Below are 21120 nucleotides of genomic sequence, written 5' to 3'. Positions count from 1 at the left end.
ACGCACAATGCCCCCAGCGCTTCCTGCTCTGTGATGAGCTCTGGTAAGCTCCCAACATCTCTGTGAATCTGAAGGGGTTGGCTTGCCAAGGACCAGCCTCGGCTTAGAGAGCGGTTCTGAGAGAAGTGGTGACTGGAAGGGGTGAAAACTAACAACTCAGAAGTCAAATCTGGGTCTAAGCTACTGAGATGGCATTCCAGACTGCGCTACCTCCGTCCCCTTCCCCCTTCCCCCTCCCCCTCCCCCTCCCCTCCCCCCTCCCCCTCCCCTCCCCCCTCCCCCTGTGTATTCGTGCACACTTGTGAGCTCTGCACTCATGAGTTCTGCACTGCTCTAGTATTTCTTGGTATTCTAAAAACACTCTGGTTGAGATAGCTCTCTCTGCTAGTAAAAATTCTAAAAGCTGTCTGGATAGCAGCTATATCCAGTAGCTAGCTCCCTGAAAACAAAACACCTAGTCAGGTCTAAGGGGATCTCTCTCTCTCTCTCTCTCTCTCTCTCTCTGTGTGTGTGTGTGTGTGTGTGTGTGTGTTGAGGAAAGACCAGAAAAGCTGCTATATTAAAAAAGAAAATAAAATTTGGATCTTCAGACCAAGTCAGAAATCCTGTTAAGAAAAACCTCTTGAAGAGCTCTTTTTGCTCTCCAGAGATCTCCAGGTAGCTTAACCATCACTAGAGAAAATTCCAAAGAACTGCTATTCCATTCTGCTAGCTCATCTCATGCAGACCAAAAGCCCAGTTTTTAAATTTCCATATCAATTCACTTATTTATTCCAGGTGCTCTTTTGATTATCCTATTAATCAGCGTCCTGTGACCCCAACCTTTTGATTCAGAGACAGCAAACATACATTTTCTCTTAACATTGCAAAAGAATTCAGAGATCTGTCTGCCTTAGTTAAGCCTAGATGACATGCTAGTTTGTTGGGACCCTGCCCTGAAATTATTTCCACCATGCACCGTTTCCATCACGCCTGAGTCTAACCTTGCTCTGTCCTAGGCTGACCTTAAACTCAGGAACCTGCATGCCTTATGCTTTTGTATCTTTGCGACAAGTTGGCTCATTGTGTACCTGTCTCTGTTCCTTTAAATTCATGAAACCCCTCATAATTCATATCGCATCCTTATATTTTTGGATAGTTAAGAAATTATATATTTTCAAATTCCCGTATTTAGAGCTCTTTCCCATAGCCTCAAGGGCTGTCCTGAGGGTTCCAGTGTTTACCATTTTGCAGAGACATAGCCACATCCTCGACTCCTGGACTCTGCTGTTTCTAATTCTCCTGGAGTCATTAATGTTAACAGAGAGGACATTCCTCGAAGGAATGTGAAATATGTACATTATTATACAAACTTGCCTTATGCCCACAGCAGCCATTTGACACTCCTGGAGGCTCACACCAGGACCCTATTCCAAGGGTAGGAACCATGTCACTCTGTCCCCACGGGGGCCATGCCAGGCACAGCATTGACTAAAATTATTAGCGCTTCAAGGAAGAAGTCTAGTGCCTTTTAGGAACAGGTCCTGCCCCAGCATAGAGTTCTCTGTTCCTTGCCTGTCTGGCCCTGCTCCCAAGGACCCTAGCCTTTGGCTATAGCACCCAGAGTAAATTTCCCAAGGCTCTATAGGCAAAGGCTCTCCCACTCCCAAATAGGGGCTTTTTTTTTTTTTTTTTTAATCCTAAAGCCATCTACCCTGGGGCTCATCTTACGGTTCCCACACAAGAGAGTACAGACGTCTAAGTATGAGTAGGGGGAGGGACCGGGAAAGGGCCAGGTTAAATCCTGCTGTGTTGACCTCAAGGGGACTGTGGAGGTGGGGAGTGGGGGAAATCTTCCTAGGGCCAGGGAGCTCCGCCAGGTCTGGGAGGGAGGCTATCACTTGAGGGCGGGGCAGGGGCGGGGCAGGGGGGGCAGTGAGGTAATTTCCGTGCTCTGTCGTCAGAGTTCTGAGTCGCCCCAGGGGCAGAAACGAAACTGATCGCTACTCTTAAGTCGATGCTGGTGCACTGGGTGAGTATGGGGTGGTGGCTGGGGACTGGAGGGGCCACCTAGAGAGGTGTGAAGACCACCCCTTTGCCTGCAAATGGGCAAGATCAGTGGCCTCAGACAGACCCTAGCATCGGACAACTCCATGGACCCCTCTTCCTGCTTCTCCAGCTGCCGGGTATGGGGTTCTAGCTCTGACGACTTAGAAAACTCCACAGAGGAGTGCAGGGAGGGACTGCAGGCTTTGCCTGTTGCTCATTCTTTCCATTTAAAACATAATCTTTGTACCTCAACGATTGCCTTGAAAGTTTAGAGGGCTAGGGTATAGGTCAGTAATAGATTATTTGCTTGGCATGTATGAGTGAGAGAGAGAGAGAGAGAGAGAGAGAGAGAGAGAGAGAGAGAGAGAGAGAGATATGACCTGACTAGGTGTTTCAGGGAGCTAGCTGTTCTCTCGCCCATCCTTGCTGGGTGGTGGTACTAACTAAGACTCTGGGCTCTGGGCATTGCCTCTCCTTCTGGCATCTCTATGGGAGCTCTGAGGAGGGCTATCCAACCTGGGTAGAGCGGAATTTCTACAAGGCTGTGTCCTCCCCTTCAGAGGCTCCTGTTGCCAAGTCCAGGTGGGCTATAGTAGTCCCAGCAGTCAACTAGCAGGTCTCAAGAAAGGGGGTACTCTCTTCAGACGGCCAGGAGCCCCAGAGTTACCAGATGGAGGATTCTGAGGCCTCCCAACTCTTTTTTTTTTCCAGCAGCCACTTGGGCAGGACTTGGAGAGGCCTTTCAGGAGGAAAGGTTGAGTTAGAGTTCCCCCAACAAGCCAAGACTGGGCAGAAGTCTCTGTCCTACACCCGACAGAGGTGTAGGTCCTTCTTGACCTTGGGCTGACTTGCTTCTCTTGTCCTATCACCTCTCCAGGGCTGACGGTTTCAGTACAGCAGCTGCCCAGAAGCCTGGCTCACAATCCTGAAGGACCTGGCCTTTGTCCGAGATGGCATCCGTGGGTTGCAGTCTGAGGTCGGCCAGCACATCCGCCACCAACGGGCCATCCTTAGCCGGACTCTGTGCTAAGGTAGACCTTTACCTGGGCTGCTCCCGCTGCACCCAGTGCCTCAATGAGAGTACCTACATTCTGCGTGAGGTAGAGCACACCTGCCCCAGGGAGATCTTGCTGGCCCGCTTCAAGCAAGCAGCAGAGAGCAAGATCTGGCGTAAGGTGGGCCGCAGGCCTAGCTTCCCAACGCCTATGCGCTATCAAGTCTGTCACTACTATAGGCCAGGGTTGGGCTGTAGGCGTCACTGGAATAGATGCACCTTTGCCCGAAGCCCTGAGGAGGCACTGGTCTGGACATTTGAGCTCAAGAACAACCTTCCCCGATTGAAACTGAAAGAGGCTGTGCAGGGCACCAGAGCCCCAGATAGGCTGCAGACCCCAGCTGACACCATCCGAGCAGAGTTTGGTGGCCACTTCCAACTACTCTGTGCCATCTGCTTCACGTGCTGTCCCCCGTGCCTCTGCCCCGTGGATCCCAGGGGCCATTGCCCTAAGCACCAAATCTGCCCCACACTTCTCATCCATGTTATAGTTGAGGGCCTAAAGCGACAATTCGTGGAGGTGCGGCCACTGCCACAAAGAAGACATCCTTTAAACTACTGCATGTATGTGGGCCGTGGGGTACCATGCCGCCATGGGGCCTCACGCTGTGAGTATGCACACAGTGCTGTGGAGATGGCTGTGTGGAAGGCTGAGCAGTTGGATGGGCTTCAGAGAGGAGATCTGCTCACATATCCTCTCTTTGGGGAAAACAAATGGAAAGCCAGCCCTAACCCTAACCCTCCTGTGACCAAACTGTACTGCCATGCCTGCCTGGTCACCTGTAATTCTCAAGAGGCATTTGAGAACCACTGCTCCTCCCTGGAGCACGCACAGATGGTGGCCTTTGACCAGGCTGTGCCCTGGAAACACCGTGCCCCACCAATGGGACTCTCCAAGTTCGATCTCTGCCCTAGGTAAGGAGAATTGTGTGGGAGCCTAGGGTGGGAGAGCCCCCACCCAACGCTAGCCCAAGGGATTGTGAGGTCCACAAGGCCTGAGACCTGCCTATCATTTGCTGTGCCCTCTGCATGTCAAGCTAGTACTGCAGTGGCCTCTGAGGGAGGTTCCTTGTGCCAGCCCTTGTCCTGGATATTCAGGGTACAGAGCAAATAAAACCCCCTACACAATCCATTCCTGCCCCCCATACAGGCCAGGGTTGGGCTGAGAGGGTTGACTCCCGAGGCTGGACATCCCTGAAGTCCTGCTGACCTCTTCATCTCTCCAGGCCTGATCTCTGTGAGCACGGAGAGGTCTGCATCAAGGCACACTCAAAACAGGAGTTACAGGAGTGGGTTCAGCGGGCACAAGACATGGAACTGCGAGAACAGGCCGCCTGGCAGGATGGGCTGGTACCTTACCAGGCACGACTTCTAGCGGAATACCAGCGCAGCAGCAAAGAAGTATCAGTGGTAAGTGGAGACTTGTGAGTGGGTGAGGGTGGGTCCACAGCTGCAGTGCTGAAAGCCCAACTTCTCTGTGCAGATGGCTGAGACCATCCGTGGAGTGTCTGTCACTTGCCACCCACCACCGGTGCATCAGGCCCAGGAGAAGATCCAGCACCAGTGGGTGTTCACCATCCACTCTGAGGTGAGGGTCAGACAGTGCTGAGATCACAGGTCTTGTGGGTACCCCCAGGTTTGGGTGGAGGGATTCCCAGGGTGTTAAGGACCACAAGTGGGCAGATATAGAAAGCATGAGATTTGGAGTGGATGTTGTCAGTACCTCCACTTCTGTGTCTGTGTGACCTAGGACAAACCTCATAGCCTCTCTGGCTCAGTCTCCTCCACAGTGATAGCACCGTGGCACCCTCACTCTATGGATGGGATCACACAATGAAGTAAATTAACCAATACAGGAAACAAGTGTGCCTGGGGGAGGGGGGGGAAGAGATAGGGGATTTTCGGAGAGGAAACTAGGTAAGGGGACAGCATTTGAATTGTAAATGAAGAACACATCTAATAAAAAAAAATACATTAAAAAAAAAAAAAGACACAAGTGTGCCAGTGTCTGGCACCTGGAGAGTGAATGTAACTTGTGATTACAGGACCCTGAAAATCCCAACTGTTCATTTTTTTTTTTTTTATATCTTCTGGGCCTTAGGCAAGGTCCATGAGCAGAAGTGAAAAGCAGGCAGGCTGAGAAATCAGTGTCCCACACTCAGAAAGTGGCAAGCTGCCTTTCTCAGGACGGTGGAAAGGGTCAGGCTGAAGGAGTCACCACGGGCCTTGACAGGGTCTCAGGGCCCATTCCATGCTTTATGGCCTATGTCTCCTTCTCCAGGATCCCTTGCTACATGTGGCCCTACTCAATCAAGAGCCTGGAGCAGCTTTCTCACTGGTGGCCCCCAGTCTCCCACCACACCAGCTCTATGCACAGGGAAAGCACTTCTGTGTACAAAGCTCCCCAGCCCAATACAAGGTAGGGGTGCTTGTGCAGGCTGTCGCCTTCGGCAGCTTTGAGCAGTGGGTGGTCTTTGACTTTGGTCGCAGGCCAGTGCTTCTCCAGAAGCTGAAGTTGCAGCTAGGCCAGACACACAGCCAGGGCCTAAATGGGAAGCCAGCACCCAGCCACCCCCAGGAGCTGGAATGCTGGCACACAGGCAACCGCCACGTGGTGCTTGAGGTAGATTGGACACCCGAGCAGGAAGCCCTGATGGCCAAGTACAAGTTACCCTCCCTGGCCCTGGAGTTCAATCAGATTGTTCCGGACTGGGGGCCCATCTCTCGTTCGAACTACCGACAGAGGATGCACAAATTTCTCTATGAGGAGGAAGCAGCCCAGCAGCAGCTAGTAGCCAAGTAAGTGGGGCAGTGGGCTAGCAGGAGTGGCTAAAGTCTGGACTTAGAGATAGGTCTTTGACTATGGCATAGAAAGCTGACCTGTAACTTTCTACCAGGCTGGCCATGAAGGGCCAGGTATCCCTGAAGACAGCACTGGAGACACCAGCACTCGGCATGCTCTTCGCACCACCAGGGGCCCTCTATGCCAAGGTCCCCTTCCACTCCTCTCTGTTGCCAGACACTGATCAGGGCTTCCTGTTGAGCCGAGCAGTCAGCACAGCCCTTGTGGCTCCCGTGCCTGCGCCTAACAGTACAGTATACCAAGTGCGGCTGGAGGCACGGGCCAGTTCAGACCATGCGCTGTGGCTGCTGTTACCAGCACGATGCTGTATGGCTTTGGGGCTGCAGGCCCAAGACAGCCCCATCTTGGAGGTGCAGTTCCAGATTGACCCTATGACCTTCCGGTTCTGGCATCAGGCAGTGGATGCACTGCTCGAGGAGCACCTGGTGGTTCCTGACCTGCCTGCCTGCACCCTGCCCCACCCCTGGCCCACCCCACCCTCATTTCGTGGCAATCACAAACAGAAGCTGGCTGTGGGGCTCATTGCAGGCAGAAGACCCGAGGGCACAAAGCACATCCCACCACTGCTCATCTATGGCCCCTTTGGCACCGGCAAGACGTACACATTGGCCATGGCCGCACTTGAGGTTGTCCAGCAGCCCCACACCAAGGTGCTCATCTGCACACACACCAACAGGTGAGCCCAGAGCTGCTTCCAGGTTGCTCACCGCTGCCCTGCTTCTCAGAGCACCCATCTCTCTGATTCTTATGGAGATATGGGTTCCTTTTCCACAAACCCTAGACCAAGGAGGGAGTTATAGTAGTAATGTGTTTTGGCCTACCCTATGTTTCTTAGGCAAGGCTCTCTCTCTCTTAAATATAGAAACAGGCTATTCAACAAAGAAGTTCCTCTTTGACTAATGTGGGTTTTTTATTTATTTATATTTTAGTTCCCTAATAACACATTATTACAGGCACGGAGTCCTCTTTTAGCCCCAGAGTATGGGGTGGAAGAGCCCAGGTCAATAACCACATGTCCTGAGCTAATTTCTAGGCTGAGTTGAGGGTCTGAGTGTCAAGGCTGTTGTTGCTTATCTGAAGATCCTAGGCAGTGCTTCCTTGGCCTCTTAACTCTCAAGCTCTACTCCTGAAGATCAGACACCATTCTTGTTGCCAAAGCTTGCAGCACCCAGGAGCTGTGTTCAGGATCAGTGCCAACCCCTAGCCATGGGTGGTCTCAGGCCATAGCTATCTTTCCCCTTGGCCTCAATTAAGAGACTGCCTTCTCTAAGCTATTCCTGACCACCCATGCTCTCCAAGTCTTGCCCACTTTTCTTCAAGATCTGACCTTCCCTGTGTCTTTGCTTTTTGTCCTCTGAGGAATTTGAGTCCCTGGGCAAGACCCCTGTCTATCTGCCCTATGAGTGTTCCTGGCATCCAGGCAAGGCTGCACACATGTTTTAGCCAGCAGCCTGAGTCCTAAAGCAGCAGCCCATTGTGCCTCCCCCTTCCTACAGTGCTGCAGACATCTATATCCGGGAGTATTTCCACGACTACGTCAGCAGTGGCCATCCAGAGGCCACTCCACTCAGGGTGATGTATGCAGATCGTCCTCCAAGACAGACTGATCCAACCACGTTGCAGTACTGCTGCCTAACTGAGGACCGCCAGGCCTTTCGCCCACCCACAGGCCCAGAGCTGGTACATCACCGTTTAGTGGTCACCACCACTTCTCAGGCTCGTGAGCTCCAGGTGCCAGCGGGCTTCTTCTCCCACATTTTCATCGATGAGGCAGCCCAAATGCTGGAGTGTGAGGCCCTTATCCCACTCTCCTATGCCTTGTCACTAACCCGTGTAGTACTGGCAGGGGACCACATGCAGGTCACACCTAGGCTCTTCAGCGTGCCTAGGGACAAGTCAGCCAGGCACACGCTGCTGCACCGCCTCTTCCTGTACTACCAGCAGGAGGCACACAAGATCGCTCAGCAGAGTCGCATCATCTTCCATGAGAACTACCGGTCAACTGCAGCCATCATCAACTTCGTCTCCCATCATTTCTATTTAGCCAAGGGTAATCCCATCCAGGCCAGTGGCAAAGTCCCACGTCACCCCCAACACTACCCTCTCATGTTCTGCCATGTGGCAGGAAGCCCTGAGCAGGACATGTCCATGACATCCTGGCTTAACTCGGCTGAGGTCACCCAGGTGGTGGAGAAGGTGCGGGAGATCTATAACACCTGGCCTCACTGCTGGGGACCCCGGGAGCAGAGACACATCTGTGCTGTCTCTCATGGTGCCCAGGTGAGCTGTCTCCTCTGGCCTTTCCTTTCTTTATCTGTGAAGGCTGCTTTGTTCCTTTCCAAGCTGATCCATATGACCGTGAGGGTGAGGGTGAGGGATTGGCAGGAGGGCCTGTTCCTTACTGGGTGACAGGCCCCTAGAACCCTGGACTTGTCTGCAGGTTAGTGCGCTGAGACAGGAGCTAAGAAGGAGGAACCTTGGTGAGGTGTCTGTGGGCAGCTTTGAGATCCTGCCAGGTAGGTGACAGAAATGTGGGCCAGAGGCTGGCCTAACAGGGAGGCAGCTTCCAGCCCATTTCTTTGATGTACATATATGTAGGGTGGGACTGAGGTGGCGGGGCTGCTGGTTCTACCTGGCCATCTGACCCATCTCTCCTATAGGGCGTGAGTTCCGGGTGGTGGTACTGAGCTCTGTCCACAACCGCAATAGTCTGCTTAGCCCAGGGGCACCAACCTCAGAGTTCTTCACTGAGCCTCGAGTACTGAACACGGTCATGACTCGTGCCCAGTCTCAGCTGGTGGCTGTGGGAGATGCTGTGGCCCTCTGCTCCTCTGGAGCCTGCAGAAATCTCTGGAGAAGCTTCATCCGCGAGTGCATAGAACACCACAGCGCCTTCCCTGAGGAGCTGTCACTGGAACAGATTGAGCAGGGTGTGGCCCAGAGACAGAACTGGGCCTCATTGACACTCAAAGCTAGGGGCCCAGAGACAGAGCAAAAATCTATGGCCCAGGGCCCACAAAGGCTCATAGCTGAAGGGACCATGGTCACGGTGAAGGCAGAGACCAGAGCCGAGGCAGCAGCCAAGGCACAGACTGCGGCAGTCGCAGCAGAAGACACAGCAAGCGGGAACTCAGCCTCTAGAGATGCAGCAGCAGAAGTGTCCACCCTGGAAGGGGGGATGTCTGAGGAAGATTCTGAGTCTGACTTCTGGCCCTCTGACTGGGAGCTCAATGCTGATGACGCCATCCTGAAGGAACTTCTCGACGAGAGCCAGCAAGTGACTGTGACTGTTAGGGAGGACGGACTTCTGGACACCGTGGTTTGCTCTGCACCACAGAAGGCCCGAGAGTACACAAACCTACCCTCATCTGTGCTGTGGAAGTTCCTGCGCTCAAACTCCAAGCAATTCCGCCGCTGCAGCTTCCTACAGGAGACCTTTGAGAGAGCATTGGCCACTCCGCTGGACGACATGGCCTCTAGCCCTATCCAGGTCAGGGGCCGTCTGAACTGTGGGATGGCATTCACGGGGGATGAGGTGCTAGTACAGATCCTGGGTCCGGCAGGAGATGACAGGTGCGTCCCTGGGAGCCTGCAGGGTCGTGTGATGGGTGTGTTGAAGAGGAGGAGGCACGAATTGGCCTTTGTGTGTCGGATGGATGAGTGGGACCCCCGCATCATGATCCCTATCAACGGTTCTGTGACTAAGATTTTTGTGGCAGAGATGAAGGACCCACAGCAAGTTCCCATCCACCGCCTCATTCAAGGCCAGGTGCAGCGTGTGAGGCATGAGACCCTCAAGCCTGAGGATCGGAGCACCCGGCTTTTCTGGGTCCGTATTGTCCTTTGGCGGGAACGTTTCTACTATCCACTAGGCATTGTCCTGGAGGTGCTGCCCAAGGCCATCACCTGGGAGCAGGGCCTTTATATCCTTGACCTAGAGCATGGCCTGAAGGCCCACACACCAGACCCAGCCTCAGTTTCCAAGGCTCTGCAGAGATACCGCTCAGAGCTAAACACGGCCGCTGGTCACCGAGAGGACTACCGCCACTTCCTGACCTTCACTGTGGACCCCCAGGGTGCCTGCAACCTTGACGACGCTCTTAGTGTCCGAGACCTAGGCCCAGTGTACGAGGTGGCAGTGCATATTGCTGATGTGGCCAGCTTGGTGCCCAAGGATGGGGCCCTGGACGTGGAAGCCCGCCAGCAGGGAACTGTGTTCTATGCCCCCAATAGGGAGCCAGTACTCATGCTGCCCGCCAGCTTGTGCCAGGATGCACTCAGCCTTCTCCCTGGTCAGGATCGCCTCGCCATCTCTCTCTTCCTCACCATGGAGAAAGGTGGTGGCCAGATCAAGAGCCTGCGATTTGCACCCTCCATAATCCGCTCTGACCGCCAGCTGTCGTATGAGGAAGCCGAAGAACTGATCAAGAGACACCCTGGGGCTGGCCTGGAGCTTCCAGCCCACCTGGACTCTGTGGAGGCCTGTGTTGTAGCTGCCTGCTACTTCTCTTGGATGTTACGTCGCCAGCGCCTCTCAGCTGCCTGTTACTATGAGCCGCCAGACGAGGACAGTGTGCTGGGCTTCCGCACAGCTCACATCATGGTCCAAGAGTACATGATCCAGTTTAACAGCCATGTGGCTGAATTCCTTGTGAGCAACAAGCACACACAGACACTCACACCACTCAGGTGGCAGCCCACACCCAGTAGGCAGCAGCTTGACAGTGTTTTCAAGAAGTACAGAGGCCTGGTGCCTCTGTCCCTGCACCTGTGCCACCACTCGAACACTGACTATACCCCCAACAAGCAGCTGCATCTCCTGACTTCCCTCTGGAAACAAGTGCAGCTTGCAGCTGGTACTCAGGATTACAGCCAGATGGTGGACCTTATTGCTGCAGATGACATGCACCCTTCACTGGCTCCTGCTTGCCTGGACTTGCGAAGGGCTCTAGGCCGCTCTGTTTTTGGTCGCTCCAGCCAGGGTAAGCAGCAACCTGCTGTTCACCACTCGCTACAGGTGGATTGGTACACATGGGCAACCTCACCCATCCGTAGGTATCTAGATGTGGTGCTGCAGCGGCTGATCCTGCTGGCATTGGGCCACAGGGGCTCTACATATTCTAACAGGGACATTGATGGGCTCTGCCTGGACTTCAGTCGCCAGTATGCAAGTGCCCAGAGCTACCAACGGAGGGCCTACAGCCTGCACCTGGCCATCCAGCTCAAGAGCCAGCCTCAAAACAAGCTGGGCTTCGTAGTGGATGTCGAGATGGGTGCCCGCTGCTTCAAAGTGCTTTTCCCTATAAACCGGGAAACGCTGCCCGATCCCTGCCCAATTCACTACCATTCCCTGCAGTTGGCTGAGCACCCCCAGGAGCTAGTGAGCCAGACAGGCGTGCGGCTTGTATGGCGGCGCCGCATGTACTCGGTGCAGGCGTCCAAGCTGCCTTTACCACTTCTGGGCACGAGTCTTGATCCACACACCCAGACTGTAGATGCAGCCCTGTGGATGAAGCTACTGATGCTGCTGAAGGAGCAGCGCTGGCCTGAGATAGCTGCCCTCATCCAGGAGCAAGATAAGCGTTTTCATCCAAGGGAGAAAGTAAAGATCCACCAGAGCCGCTGTGGACACTTTGTAGAGGTGGTCTACGAGCTGGGCAGTGGAGATACCCTGCAGGTTCAGCTTGGTTCCAGCCTGCAGCGGGGTTTCCTGGCACCAACCCTGAAGCTGTGGACTGTGGTCCCTGGCTTCAGCCTCTGTCTGGAGCACATGGAACGGCCAGGTGACTGCTTTTCAAGCCATGTGCACCAGGCTCTGCAAGACCAGTACCTTCAAGTCGGCGAGTACTCAGGTGCCTGGGGGCCACGCTGCGCCCTGGAGTCGCTCACCAATGCTGTTACAGAAAACGACTCCATTGTGCTGCACGATGTGCATATCTCTTGGGACACATCCCAGGGGCAGTTGCAGGGCACCTTCCAGCTGGAAGCTGCTTTTCTCCAGGAGAAATGCATCAACATCCACTTTGGCTGTTGCTACCTCTGCATTCGGCTGGAGGGGCTCCCTCTCCCCCTAGATAGCTCACTCCCTGGGCCTAGTGGCCTTGGCCCCTTCCTGAACATTGACCCCAATACATATACCTGGGTGGCCCATGGGCTGTCTGGTGACTGGGACCATGAACTGGCTGGTGGTGACTGGGACCAGGAGAATGTGGATGATCGGCAGGAGGCGCCCAAGCAGGTATATTTTCTCATCCATCACATGACCATGGAGAAGGTTCCAGAAGAGGTGCTGAGACCTAGCGCTCGGTTCACTGTGGAAGTGCTGTCTAAGCAGCTTCCTGACCTGTGAGTAGCTCCTATCACCTGAGGTCAGGGGGAAGGTCCCTGGGCTGAGGTCTAGAGCCAAGGCCTCCCTGGGCTCCCCTCTCCTGGGAAGACATAGCTCCCTCCCTAGGAAAACCCTATTCACTTTCTGGTATCTTTTCTCATCCCACCCCCCCCACCCCCCTCGCCCCCCCCCATGCCCCAGCCGCAAGGAAGAAGCAGTGCGTCAACTGAAAACAGCATCCCCATTGGTCATTAGCATCGCCTTGGGCCTGCCTATCCCTGAGATCCGCTGGCCAATATCTGGGCCCCGTCGCTTAGTATCTGAGCTCCGTTGGCCAATACCCGGGCCCCGTCGCCCAGTATCTGAGCCCCATCGCCCAATGTCCGGGCCCTGTGGCCCAATATCTGAACCGTGTCGCTCAATCCCCGAGCCCTGCCGCGGCAACTGGCCTCGCCAGCATTCTTTTCACAAGGGTAGGTCTGCCCCTCAGCTTTTCCACCTCTCCCCAGCACCACGGTGCTCAGATGATCCTTGGCTTCTGCTACACTCACACTCCTACCCCAGCATCTACCAGCAGGTTCTTGGAGCGGCAGAACTACAACATCCCTGCTGGACATCATAAGCTGAACCAGAGCCAGGACAGGGCTGTCAGGAGCGCTCTGCAGAAACAGTTCACAGTCATCCAGGGCCCACCAGGTGGGGCCCATTTGCAGGAGCCAGGACGGGCTGCCCTGTGTAGACAGATGTGGCCATAGGAACTTACACAGCGTCCTCTCTCCACAGGCACTGGGAAGACCGTTGTGGGCTTCCACATTGTGTACTGGTTCCACAGGTCAAACCAGGAGCAGATGCCAACTGACAGCAGCCCGAGTGGAGAGGAGCAGCTGGGGGGCCCATGTGTCTTATACTGTGGACCCTCCAACAAGTCTGTGGATGTCCTGGGAGGTGTGTTAGGCATGAAGTGTGGGACTGCCAGAGGGTGCTGGGTACTGAGTTTCAGACTCACATCTTCATTTGACCTAGGACTGCTCCTGAGGAGGAAGACAGAGATGAAGCCCCTGCGTGTATATGGGGAGCAGGCAGAGGCCACTGAATTCCCGCTGCCAGGAGTGAGCAACAGGAGTCTGTTTGGCAAGACCTCTCAGGAAGGAAGACCAAATCAGAGCCTCAGGTATGGCCCCTTCTGTCTGTGCTGGGATTGAGGCCAAGGGGACCTCCACTGGCCAGGGTTTCACCAAGGTCTTGCCTTCCAGGAGCATTACCCTTCACCACCGGATCCGCCAGGCCCCCAACCCATATGCAGCAGAGATCAGAAAATTTGATGCCCAGCTTCGGGAAGGGAAAATATTCTCAAAGGAGGATCTTAGAGTGTAAGTGGTGATCTTGGAGGTGGAGCTACCCATCAGCAAGCTCATTGGGTGACATGAGTGACCTCATATAGGTACAGGAGAGTCTTGGGGAAGGCACGCAAACATGAACTGGAGCGGCACTCGGTCATCCTGTGCACGTGCTCCTGTGCGGCATCAAAGAGCCTGAAAATTCTGAATGTTCGACAGATCCTTATCGACGAGGCAGGCATGGCCACTGAGCCAGAGACCCTTATCCCCTTGGTGTGCTTCTCAAAGACGGTTGAGAAGGTGAGGGTTGTGGGGATCTAGTGCTCCTGCCTGGATTCCTGGGGGCAGCTGATGTTGGGGTGCTAAGGGTGTAATAGGTGAGCATTGAAGATGGCCAAGAAGTTGGAATGCTTCTGGCTCCAAAGATGTCAAAATCAATAGCTATCTGTGCCTCTAGGTGGTTCTGCTTGGAGACCACAAGCAGCTTCGGCCTGTGGTCAAGAGTGAACAGCTGCAGAGTCTGGGGATGGATCGGTCTCTCTTTGAGAGGTACCACAGGGATGCCATCATGCTGGACACACAGTACCGTATGCATAAGGACATCTGTTCCTTCCCCTCCGTGGAGTTCTATGGGGGAAAGCTAAAGACCTGGTCTGACCTGAGGCGTCTGCCTAGTATCCTGGGTCACACTGGCAAGCCGAGCTGTTCCGTCATCTTCGGCTCTGTGCAGGGCCATGAGCAGAAGCTGCTGGTGTCCACCGAGGATGGCAATGAGAACTCTAGGGCCAACCCAGAGGAAGTCACACAGGTGGTAAGTGTCAGAGTGACTCTCCATGGTGTTTGGTGGGTCAGGGAAGGCTTCCTGGAGGAGGGTGAAGGCCAAGGAAAGCTTCACTGGATGGGAAGGCTGGTATTGAGTGAGGTTGCTGAGCTCAGAAAAGAACAGGGTCTGGGTTCCAGCTCCGTCTGCCCTCTTATCTACTTAGGTCCGCATCATAAAGCAGTTGACCCTGGATCGGACGGTGGATCCCAAAGATATTGCTGTCCTTACACCCTACAATGCACAGGCTGCTGCAATCAGTAGGGGCCTCATGCAAAGAGGAGTCACCGGAGTGACTGTGACCTCTATTACCAAGAGCCAGGGTAAGGTTGGCTCTATGGGGCCATTTTTATGTGTGGGGTCAGCAGGAGGGGTCAGTGGGCAGAGCTGTGAATTCATCTATTATCTCCTCTCTGCCTCCCAGGGAGTGAGTGGCGCTATGTGATAGTGAGTACCGTCCGAACATGCCCCAGGAGTGATGTGGACCAGCGGCCAACAAAGAGCTGGCTCAAGAAGTTTCTGGGCTTTGTTGTGGACCCCCACCAAGTAAACGTGGCCATCACCCGGGCCCAGGAGGCGTTGTGCATCATTGGTAAGGGTTTGTATGTCTGGAGAAAGGCTGGGGAAGGCAGTGCCTAGCGTGCTCAGGGCAAAACCACCTTGACTCTCCCTTGCAGGGGACCATCTACTGCTACGCTGCTGCCCACTCTGGCACCGTCTCCTAGACTTCTGTGAGGCTCAACACAGCCTGGTGTCCGCTGAGAAGGTGAGGGTCCAGAGAAAATCTGCTCTGTCTTCTTGAGGAACCCCTACCTGCCCAGCCTTTGATGTACCATCAACTGAGGGTATGTCCCTCATTCTTCTATGCCAAGGTCCTGGGCATACAGAGGATTGCCACAGGTCACAGTCACAGCTCAAATTAGTCAACCACTTCTGCTGTCTTCTTGGGAAAGGCCCTGGTATTGGCTGCAGTCATGTAGCAGTGACAGTCTTATGGGTGGTGGCTGCTTCCTGTGCTGGAAGCAGGCTTAATAATGATGACCTTCCTGTTTGTACTTGGACTTGAATGGAGGGGAAAGAGCTGGAGGTCGGCCCCTTTCTCCCAACTCCCTTTGCTTTTCTGGGGCATTTGATGACTGGGACACCTCTTAGTGGTCACAGAGGACCCCAGGGACATACCTATGCTGTTACAGGGGGCCTAAACAGAAATAAGACTCCTCTGAGACTACACTTTGACACTGAGATCTATCTATGGTTGCACTGGGCACCCTGTATTCATTTGCCCTATTTTCTAGTCGTAGTAACCTAAACCAGATCTCTTACAGGCACTCTCAGAGTGGGCAAGGAAACATTCCCGAGAGAAAGACCTTTTTCTCTTGTACTGTTTACTGCCTTGTATCCTACAGCCCCTCACCCCGCCCCCAAGCACAGGGGCAGGAAGGACAGAGCTGAACCAAATGCTCACACAGCCCTACCTCCTGGAATGTAAAACAGCTGGCCTGTGGGCAGGCAGCTGGGAATAAGGTACCCAGCACTTCTGGGCCTGTTCTTCACCATGCTTCCATACCTATGTCCAGGGCTTTAGGACAACCTTCCTGGCACCATCATCCTTTTCTACTGGACTAAGCAGGTGAAATCTCTCCCAGCATGTCTCCCTCTTATATGCTCACTTCCTGACAATTCCAAAGCTGGGATCATCTCCCCCTTCAGTGTGACAACCCCACCCCCAACCCCGCCGAGGTCAGAGTTGCTGCAAGTGAAATATACACCAGGACATCTGGGGCTTCTAAGGCCTGGCTGCAGAACCTCCTGTGAGGATAATATCTGGTGTTTTCTACAAATTAAGTTCCTACATTCCAATTTTTGTATCTTTTCTCAGGTTATGCCTTATGTAACTGGATAATTTTATTATAAAAATTTCTCTGAAACTTCTCATGTCTGTTTTGTGGTATGGGCAGGAGTAGACAGAACTGGCCATCTTGTAGCCATTGAGGTGGTCAAAGGAGGAGTTGAGTACAGAACTTGGGAGCATGGTGAGAGAAGGTGGTAGTACCCCATCGCATGGCTGAGAACACAGCTGCATAGTCACAGGAAGCTGGTATAACTTAGTAGAGACAGACTGGAACTGGACAGCTAAGTTTGATGCTATAGTCCCCAGGCTGAAGCTCGTCCAAAGTCCTTATGGCTGGGGCCTCAATTTTAACTTATCTGAAGTTGTCCTCTAGTACCTTGGGTCCCATGACCTCCTCCGAGCCAACTTGTGACATGCATTTGTTTAGCCTTGGCTTGTAACCAAACAAGCCTCTCCCAGCACAGCTGATGTAAGAAGGATAGGGCCAGGAGATGGTGGTGGGAGTTCCTAGAGACTCTATAAGGGAAAGAGGTTCCTTAGGCCTGTGTGCTTCCAGAGGGAGGGAGGAACAGCAGAGGGCACCAGCTTCACCTGTCCCCCTCATCCACTTAGGTCTGCAATGAGATTGACAGGGCTCTAGTGCTCTGGCCGGGTTCCCGGGGGCATCTTGAGGTAGAGTGCTAGGGGTATGATAGGTGAGTATTACTATTAGTTGAAAGTGAGCAAGAAGTTGGGGTGCCTCTGGCTCAAGGAGCATTTCAAGAGCAGCCATAGTGAGTAATGGAGCTTAGGTATGGGTATGTACTAAAATAAGCAAGGCATTCCTAAATAGGGAGAGTAAGATCTCCTTCACCTAGAGTTAGGGAGGGCTTCTTAGAGAAAGGGCCTTGAACTTGGTGGGAAGTAGTGAGGAATGGTTTTAAGTTGGTATTTGTCTTAGTTAGGGTTTTATGGCTGTGAACAGACACCATGACCAAGGCAACTCTTACAAAAGACACCATTTAACTGGGGCTGGCTTACAGGTTCAGAGATTCAGTCCATTTATCATCAAGGCAGGAGCATGGCAGCATCCAGGAAGGCGTGGCACTGGAGGAGCTGGGGATTCTCCATCTTGTTCAGAAGGCAACTAAGAGAAGACTGGCTTCCAGACAGCTTCCAGAACGAGGGTCTTAAAAGCTCATACCTATAGTAACACACTTTCTCCACACCTACTCCAACAAGGTCACACTTCCTAATAGAGCCACTCCCTGAGCCAAGCATATTCAAGCCACTACATTCCACTCCCTGGCCCCCAGAGGCTTGTTTAAACACATGAGTCTATGGGGGCCATTACCTAGGCATAGCATAGTACAAAATATGTCCAACTTCAAAAATCCCACAGTCTATAACAGTCTCAACAATGTTGAAAGTCCAAAGTTCAAAGTCTCTTCTGAGATTCATGCAATGTCTTGACTATCATCCCTTAAGGAATCAAAATCAAAAAGCATATCACATGCTTCCAACATCATGCAGGATATACATTATCATTCTAAAACATCATAGTGAGGAAATACTGAACCAAAACAAGGCAGAAAATAAGTTAGGCAAACTCCAGACTCCATGTCCAATGACAAAGTGCTCTTTAGATCTCCAACTCCTTTCATCCTTGTTGACTGCTGTTGGCAGATTTGGCATTTAGCAGCAACAAACTTAGTTCTCTTGGACTGGTTCCACACCCTGTTAGCAGCTGTCCTCATTGGGTATACCACGGCTCTGGCATTCCAGACATCTTGGGGTCTCTAAGGCAACGTCAATGTTACAGCTTCTTGATCCAATGCCTGGGATCCACATATGATTTTCTGGACTTCTCAGAAGGGCTTGTGTCACTTCTCCAGCTCTACCCTCTTGCAGCACTCTAGGCTCTGGTTGATCCACTCCACTGCTGCTGCTGTTCTTAGTGGTCATTCTATGGTACTGGCATCTTCAATATGTGTGGGACTTTTGATGCAACTAGGCGTCACCAACAGCTTCTCATAGGTTCTCTTCATGGTGCCAAGCCTCGCCTTCTTTGCATGATCCCTTCAGTCCTGGGCCAACAACTGCAACTGAGGCTGCACCTTCACCAGTGGCCTTCCATGGCCTCTCACAGTGCCTAGCCCCAGCTGCTCTGCATGATCCCTTCATGCCTTCAAAACCAGTACCACCTGGGTAACTCTTACACATTACCAAGTCCAGCTGCAGCATGAGGTACAATCTTGGCTATCACTGGAACACAGCCTCTTTGTGCTCTCAGAAAACACTTCTCAGAAGATTTCACCTCAGTGACTCTGGTCTCTTCTTAATTACTGCTAATTTCTTAGCTCCAGCTAACCAGCATCAATTGTCCCAGCAACCTCTTCTAAAACCATAGCCATGTGGCTAAAGCTGCTGAGTTCTGCTGCTTGCTGGAGCTGGAACATGCCCCCTGCCCCTTGTTCTATTGCGTTATCACCAGCTTTCTGTTTTCCAACTCCTTCACTGCCTAAGCTTGGCTATTCTGGAATTTGCTTTGTAGATGGACCTTGAACTCGGAGATCTGCATGACTCTATCTTCTGAATGCTGGGAATAAAGGCATGTACCACCATGCCTGGATTTAAGCTTTTCTTTACCTGGAACTTGCTCTGTTACCAGGCTGACCTTGATCTCAGAGATCTGCTTGACTCTGTCTCCTGAAATTAAAAGCATGTGCTACCATGCTTGGGCCTAAGCTTTTCATTGTCACTATTCCTCAAAATCTTGATCAAAATCTTGTATCCTTCATTTCTGGATTGTAGTTCATTCCAGATTAAAAGTCCAAGTGAAAACAATAACCAGATAATAATGCCTAGATATAACCATTTCCTTGTTCAATGGCAAATGCATAAACAATAAACTTAGCTGGGAGGGGTCTTCAAAGCCCCAAAGCCATCACTCCCTTAATATGTTTATCTCCTCGAATATAGGATTCTGGTTCATTTCATCTCCTGGTGCCCCTTTATTACTTAAATAATACATTGTGTGTGTGTGTGTGTGTGCGCGTGTGTGGTATGTATCTATGTTTGTTTGTTATTAAGCTTGCTTTGATTGATCAAAACACTCTTCATGGGAGGAAACCAGAAGTCAAAGTCTATGCTGGACTTTTCTGAGACTTCTATTGTCCACGTGATTAATTGAAATCTCAAGTAGACTCTTCAAAGGCAAAAAGCAGCCACATTTGTCACCAAAACATCACAAAAACAGTCTCTCGGCCACGTAGTAAAATTCTTCCCCTTTGAAACCCCGAGAGCCAGGTTTTCACACTTTAAATCACCCTCAGCAACAAACTCTTCCATATTCTTACTAGGATAGCCCATTAAACCCCACTTAACATTCCACTGCTTTCCAAATCCAAAGTCCTCAAATCCACATTCTTCCAAACAAAAGCATGCTCAGGCCCTGGTACCAATATCTAAAGGTTTTACTGCTGTGAACTGACACCATGACCAAGGCAACTCTTGCAAAGGTTACCATTTAATTGGGGCTCTCTTACAGGATCAGAGGTTTAGTCCATCATCAAGGCAGGAGCATGGCAGCATCCAAGAGGGCATGTTGTTGGAGGAGCTGAGGGTTCTACATCTTGTTTAGAAGGCAACTAAGAGAAGACTGGCTTCCAGGCAGCTAGGATGAGGGTCTCAAAAACTCACACCCACATTAACACACTCCCTCCACACCTACTCCAAGAAGGCCACACTTCCTAATAGTGCTACACCCTGGGCCAAGCATATTCAAACCACTATAGAATTGGAGCTTAAGAAGAGAAGAAATCCCAGATCCCATTGGTAACAGAGGCACAAAGTATGGTGGAGGTGAGGCAGTGAGCCTTGAGGAAGGCATTAGCACTAATGGGCTCTGCACAGGTTGGGGAGTGGGCTATGTGAACCAGCTCCTAAGTACCTAGTACCTGAAGTAGCTTTGTTATGTGTCCACCTCTAGGTTACATCTCTCTGGACCTGATGGGGCACAAGACTGGGCCATGGTTGGGGATGGGAGTGCCAGGCTACTAGACCCATGTATGCTTCCCTTAGCCAGCCCCCATTCTAGGCCTCTCCTGTCTGATAGAGTTGCCATTACCTATACCTAGTCTCCACCCTACAACACACAGGCTATCCATTCTGGATCTCTAGGATGACTATCCTGTGAGATATCCATGAACAATTGGCACTTTGACCACATGCCACAGAGAATGACAGTCCTGATTTGTAGGAACCTTGGTTAGATATGTGGCTAGAGCTAGCTACCTGGCTTACTACCTAAGCTGAGCCCCAACAGGCCAAGCACATCCCCAGTGGGGAAAGTAGGAGGTCTTTATTACGCCCTGTCTTACCCAGAAAACTACTTTGCCAGTGGGGGAGGATTCCCTGTCCTTTACTACCCGATCACCCGCTCCTGCCAGGCTTGGCCATTTCAGAATGACTCCCACCCATGGTATATGTGGTAGGGAGGAAGCTGGGCTTAGAGTGTGCTGCATCAGTTCTTCATATTGCTTTAATCCATCCTTCTGCTTTGCCCGGAGGTGACTGAACCTGTATCTACCTCTTCTATCTCATAATTATTCTTCTCTGTGTGTGTGTGTGTGTGTTGACCTGGATGGAAGACCTTAATGTCGAGGTGTCCTGGACAGTAGTGAGGAATGTGGTTACCTGTGTGGGCTGAATACCATCAGCTAGCTACTGAGGTCAGCGCTGTAAGGGTGGTCACTTTTCAGAAGCTGTGCATCATCGAATGTCTTTGAGAGGTTCCCAGCCAGGCTTCCTCTCTGGGACCCTCACACATGTGGGGTGCCTATGGCACTTCATCTTAC

General features: G+C 52.3%; 1 protein-coding gene across 4 annotated transcripts; it reads left to right on the top strand.

Moving 5' to 3' along the window:
• The first annotated feature begins 1918 nt into the window (after positions 1–1918).
• Helz2 (helicase with zinc finger 2, transcriptional coactivator) lies at positions 1919–16362 on the top strand. 4 transcript variants are annotated; one of them, XM_006500601.3, is made up of 20 exons: positions 1919–2011; positions 2906–3997; positions 4309–4492; positions 4566–4670; positions 5364–5881; positions 5980–6621; positions 7442–8225; positions 8386–8461; positions 8606–12290; positions 12475–12746; positions 12838–12969; positions 13057–13218; positions 13297–13444; positions 13527–13643; positions 13715–13910; positions 14068–14421; positions 14597–14753; positions 14855–15022; positions 15108–15196; positions 16141–16361. In XM_006500601.3, the coding sequence occupies exons 2-20, from the start codon at positions 2979–2981 to the stop codon at positions 16243–16245; spliced, it is 8913 nt and encodes a 2970-aa protein (XP_006500664.1). In that variant the 5' UTR covers positions 1919–2011; positions 2906–2978; the 3' UTR covers positions 16246–16361. The 4 variants fall into 4 exon arrangements, 3 of the variants coding, with proteins under 3 accessions (XP_006500664.1, NP_898985.2, XP_006500662.1); XR_003952779.1 differs by having other exon boundaries at positions 8606–12183; positions 15108–16361; NM_183162.2 differs by having other exon boundaries at positions 1950–2011; positions 15108–16362.
• Positions 16363–21120: the final 4758 nt, after the last annotated feature.

Source organism: Mus musculus, chromosome 2, assembly GCF_000001635.26.
Source record: "Mus musculus strain C57BL/6J chromosome 2, GRCm38.p6 C57BL/6J".
NCBI classification, from domain to species: domain Eukaryota; kingdom Metazoa; phylum Chordata; class Mammalia; order Rodentia; family Muridae; genus Mus; species Mus musculus.
The sequence above is the reverse complement of the archived record's forward strand: the minus strand, read 5'-3'. Positions and strand labels throughout refer to the sequence as shown.

Bases quoted from the DNA above. Each gene is read 5' to 3' on its own strand.
- Helz2 (XM_006500601.3), top strand. From the start codon at position 2,979: ATGGCATCCGTGGGTTGCAGTCTGAGGTCGGCCAGCACATCCGCCACC. The intron at 5,882-5,979 runs GTAAGTGGGGCA...ACTTTCTACCAG, and splicing joins CAGCAGCAGCTAGTAGCCAA to GCTGGCCATGAAGGGCCAGG. The intron at 12,970-13,056 runs GTGGGGCCCATT...CTCTCTCCACAG, and splicing joins AGTCATCCAGGGCCCACCAG to GCACTGGGAAGACCGTTGTG.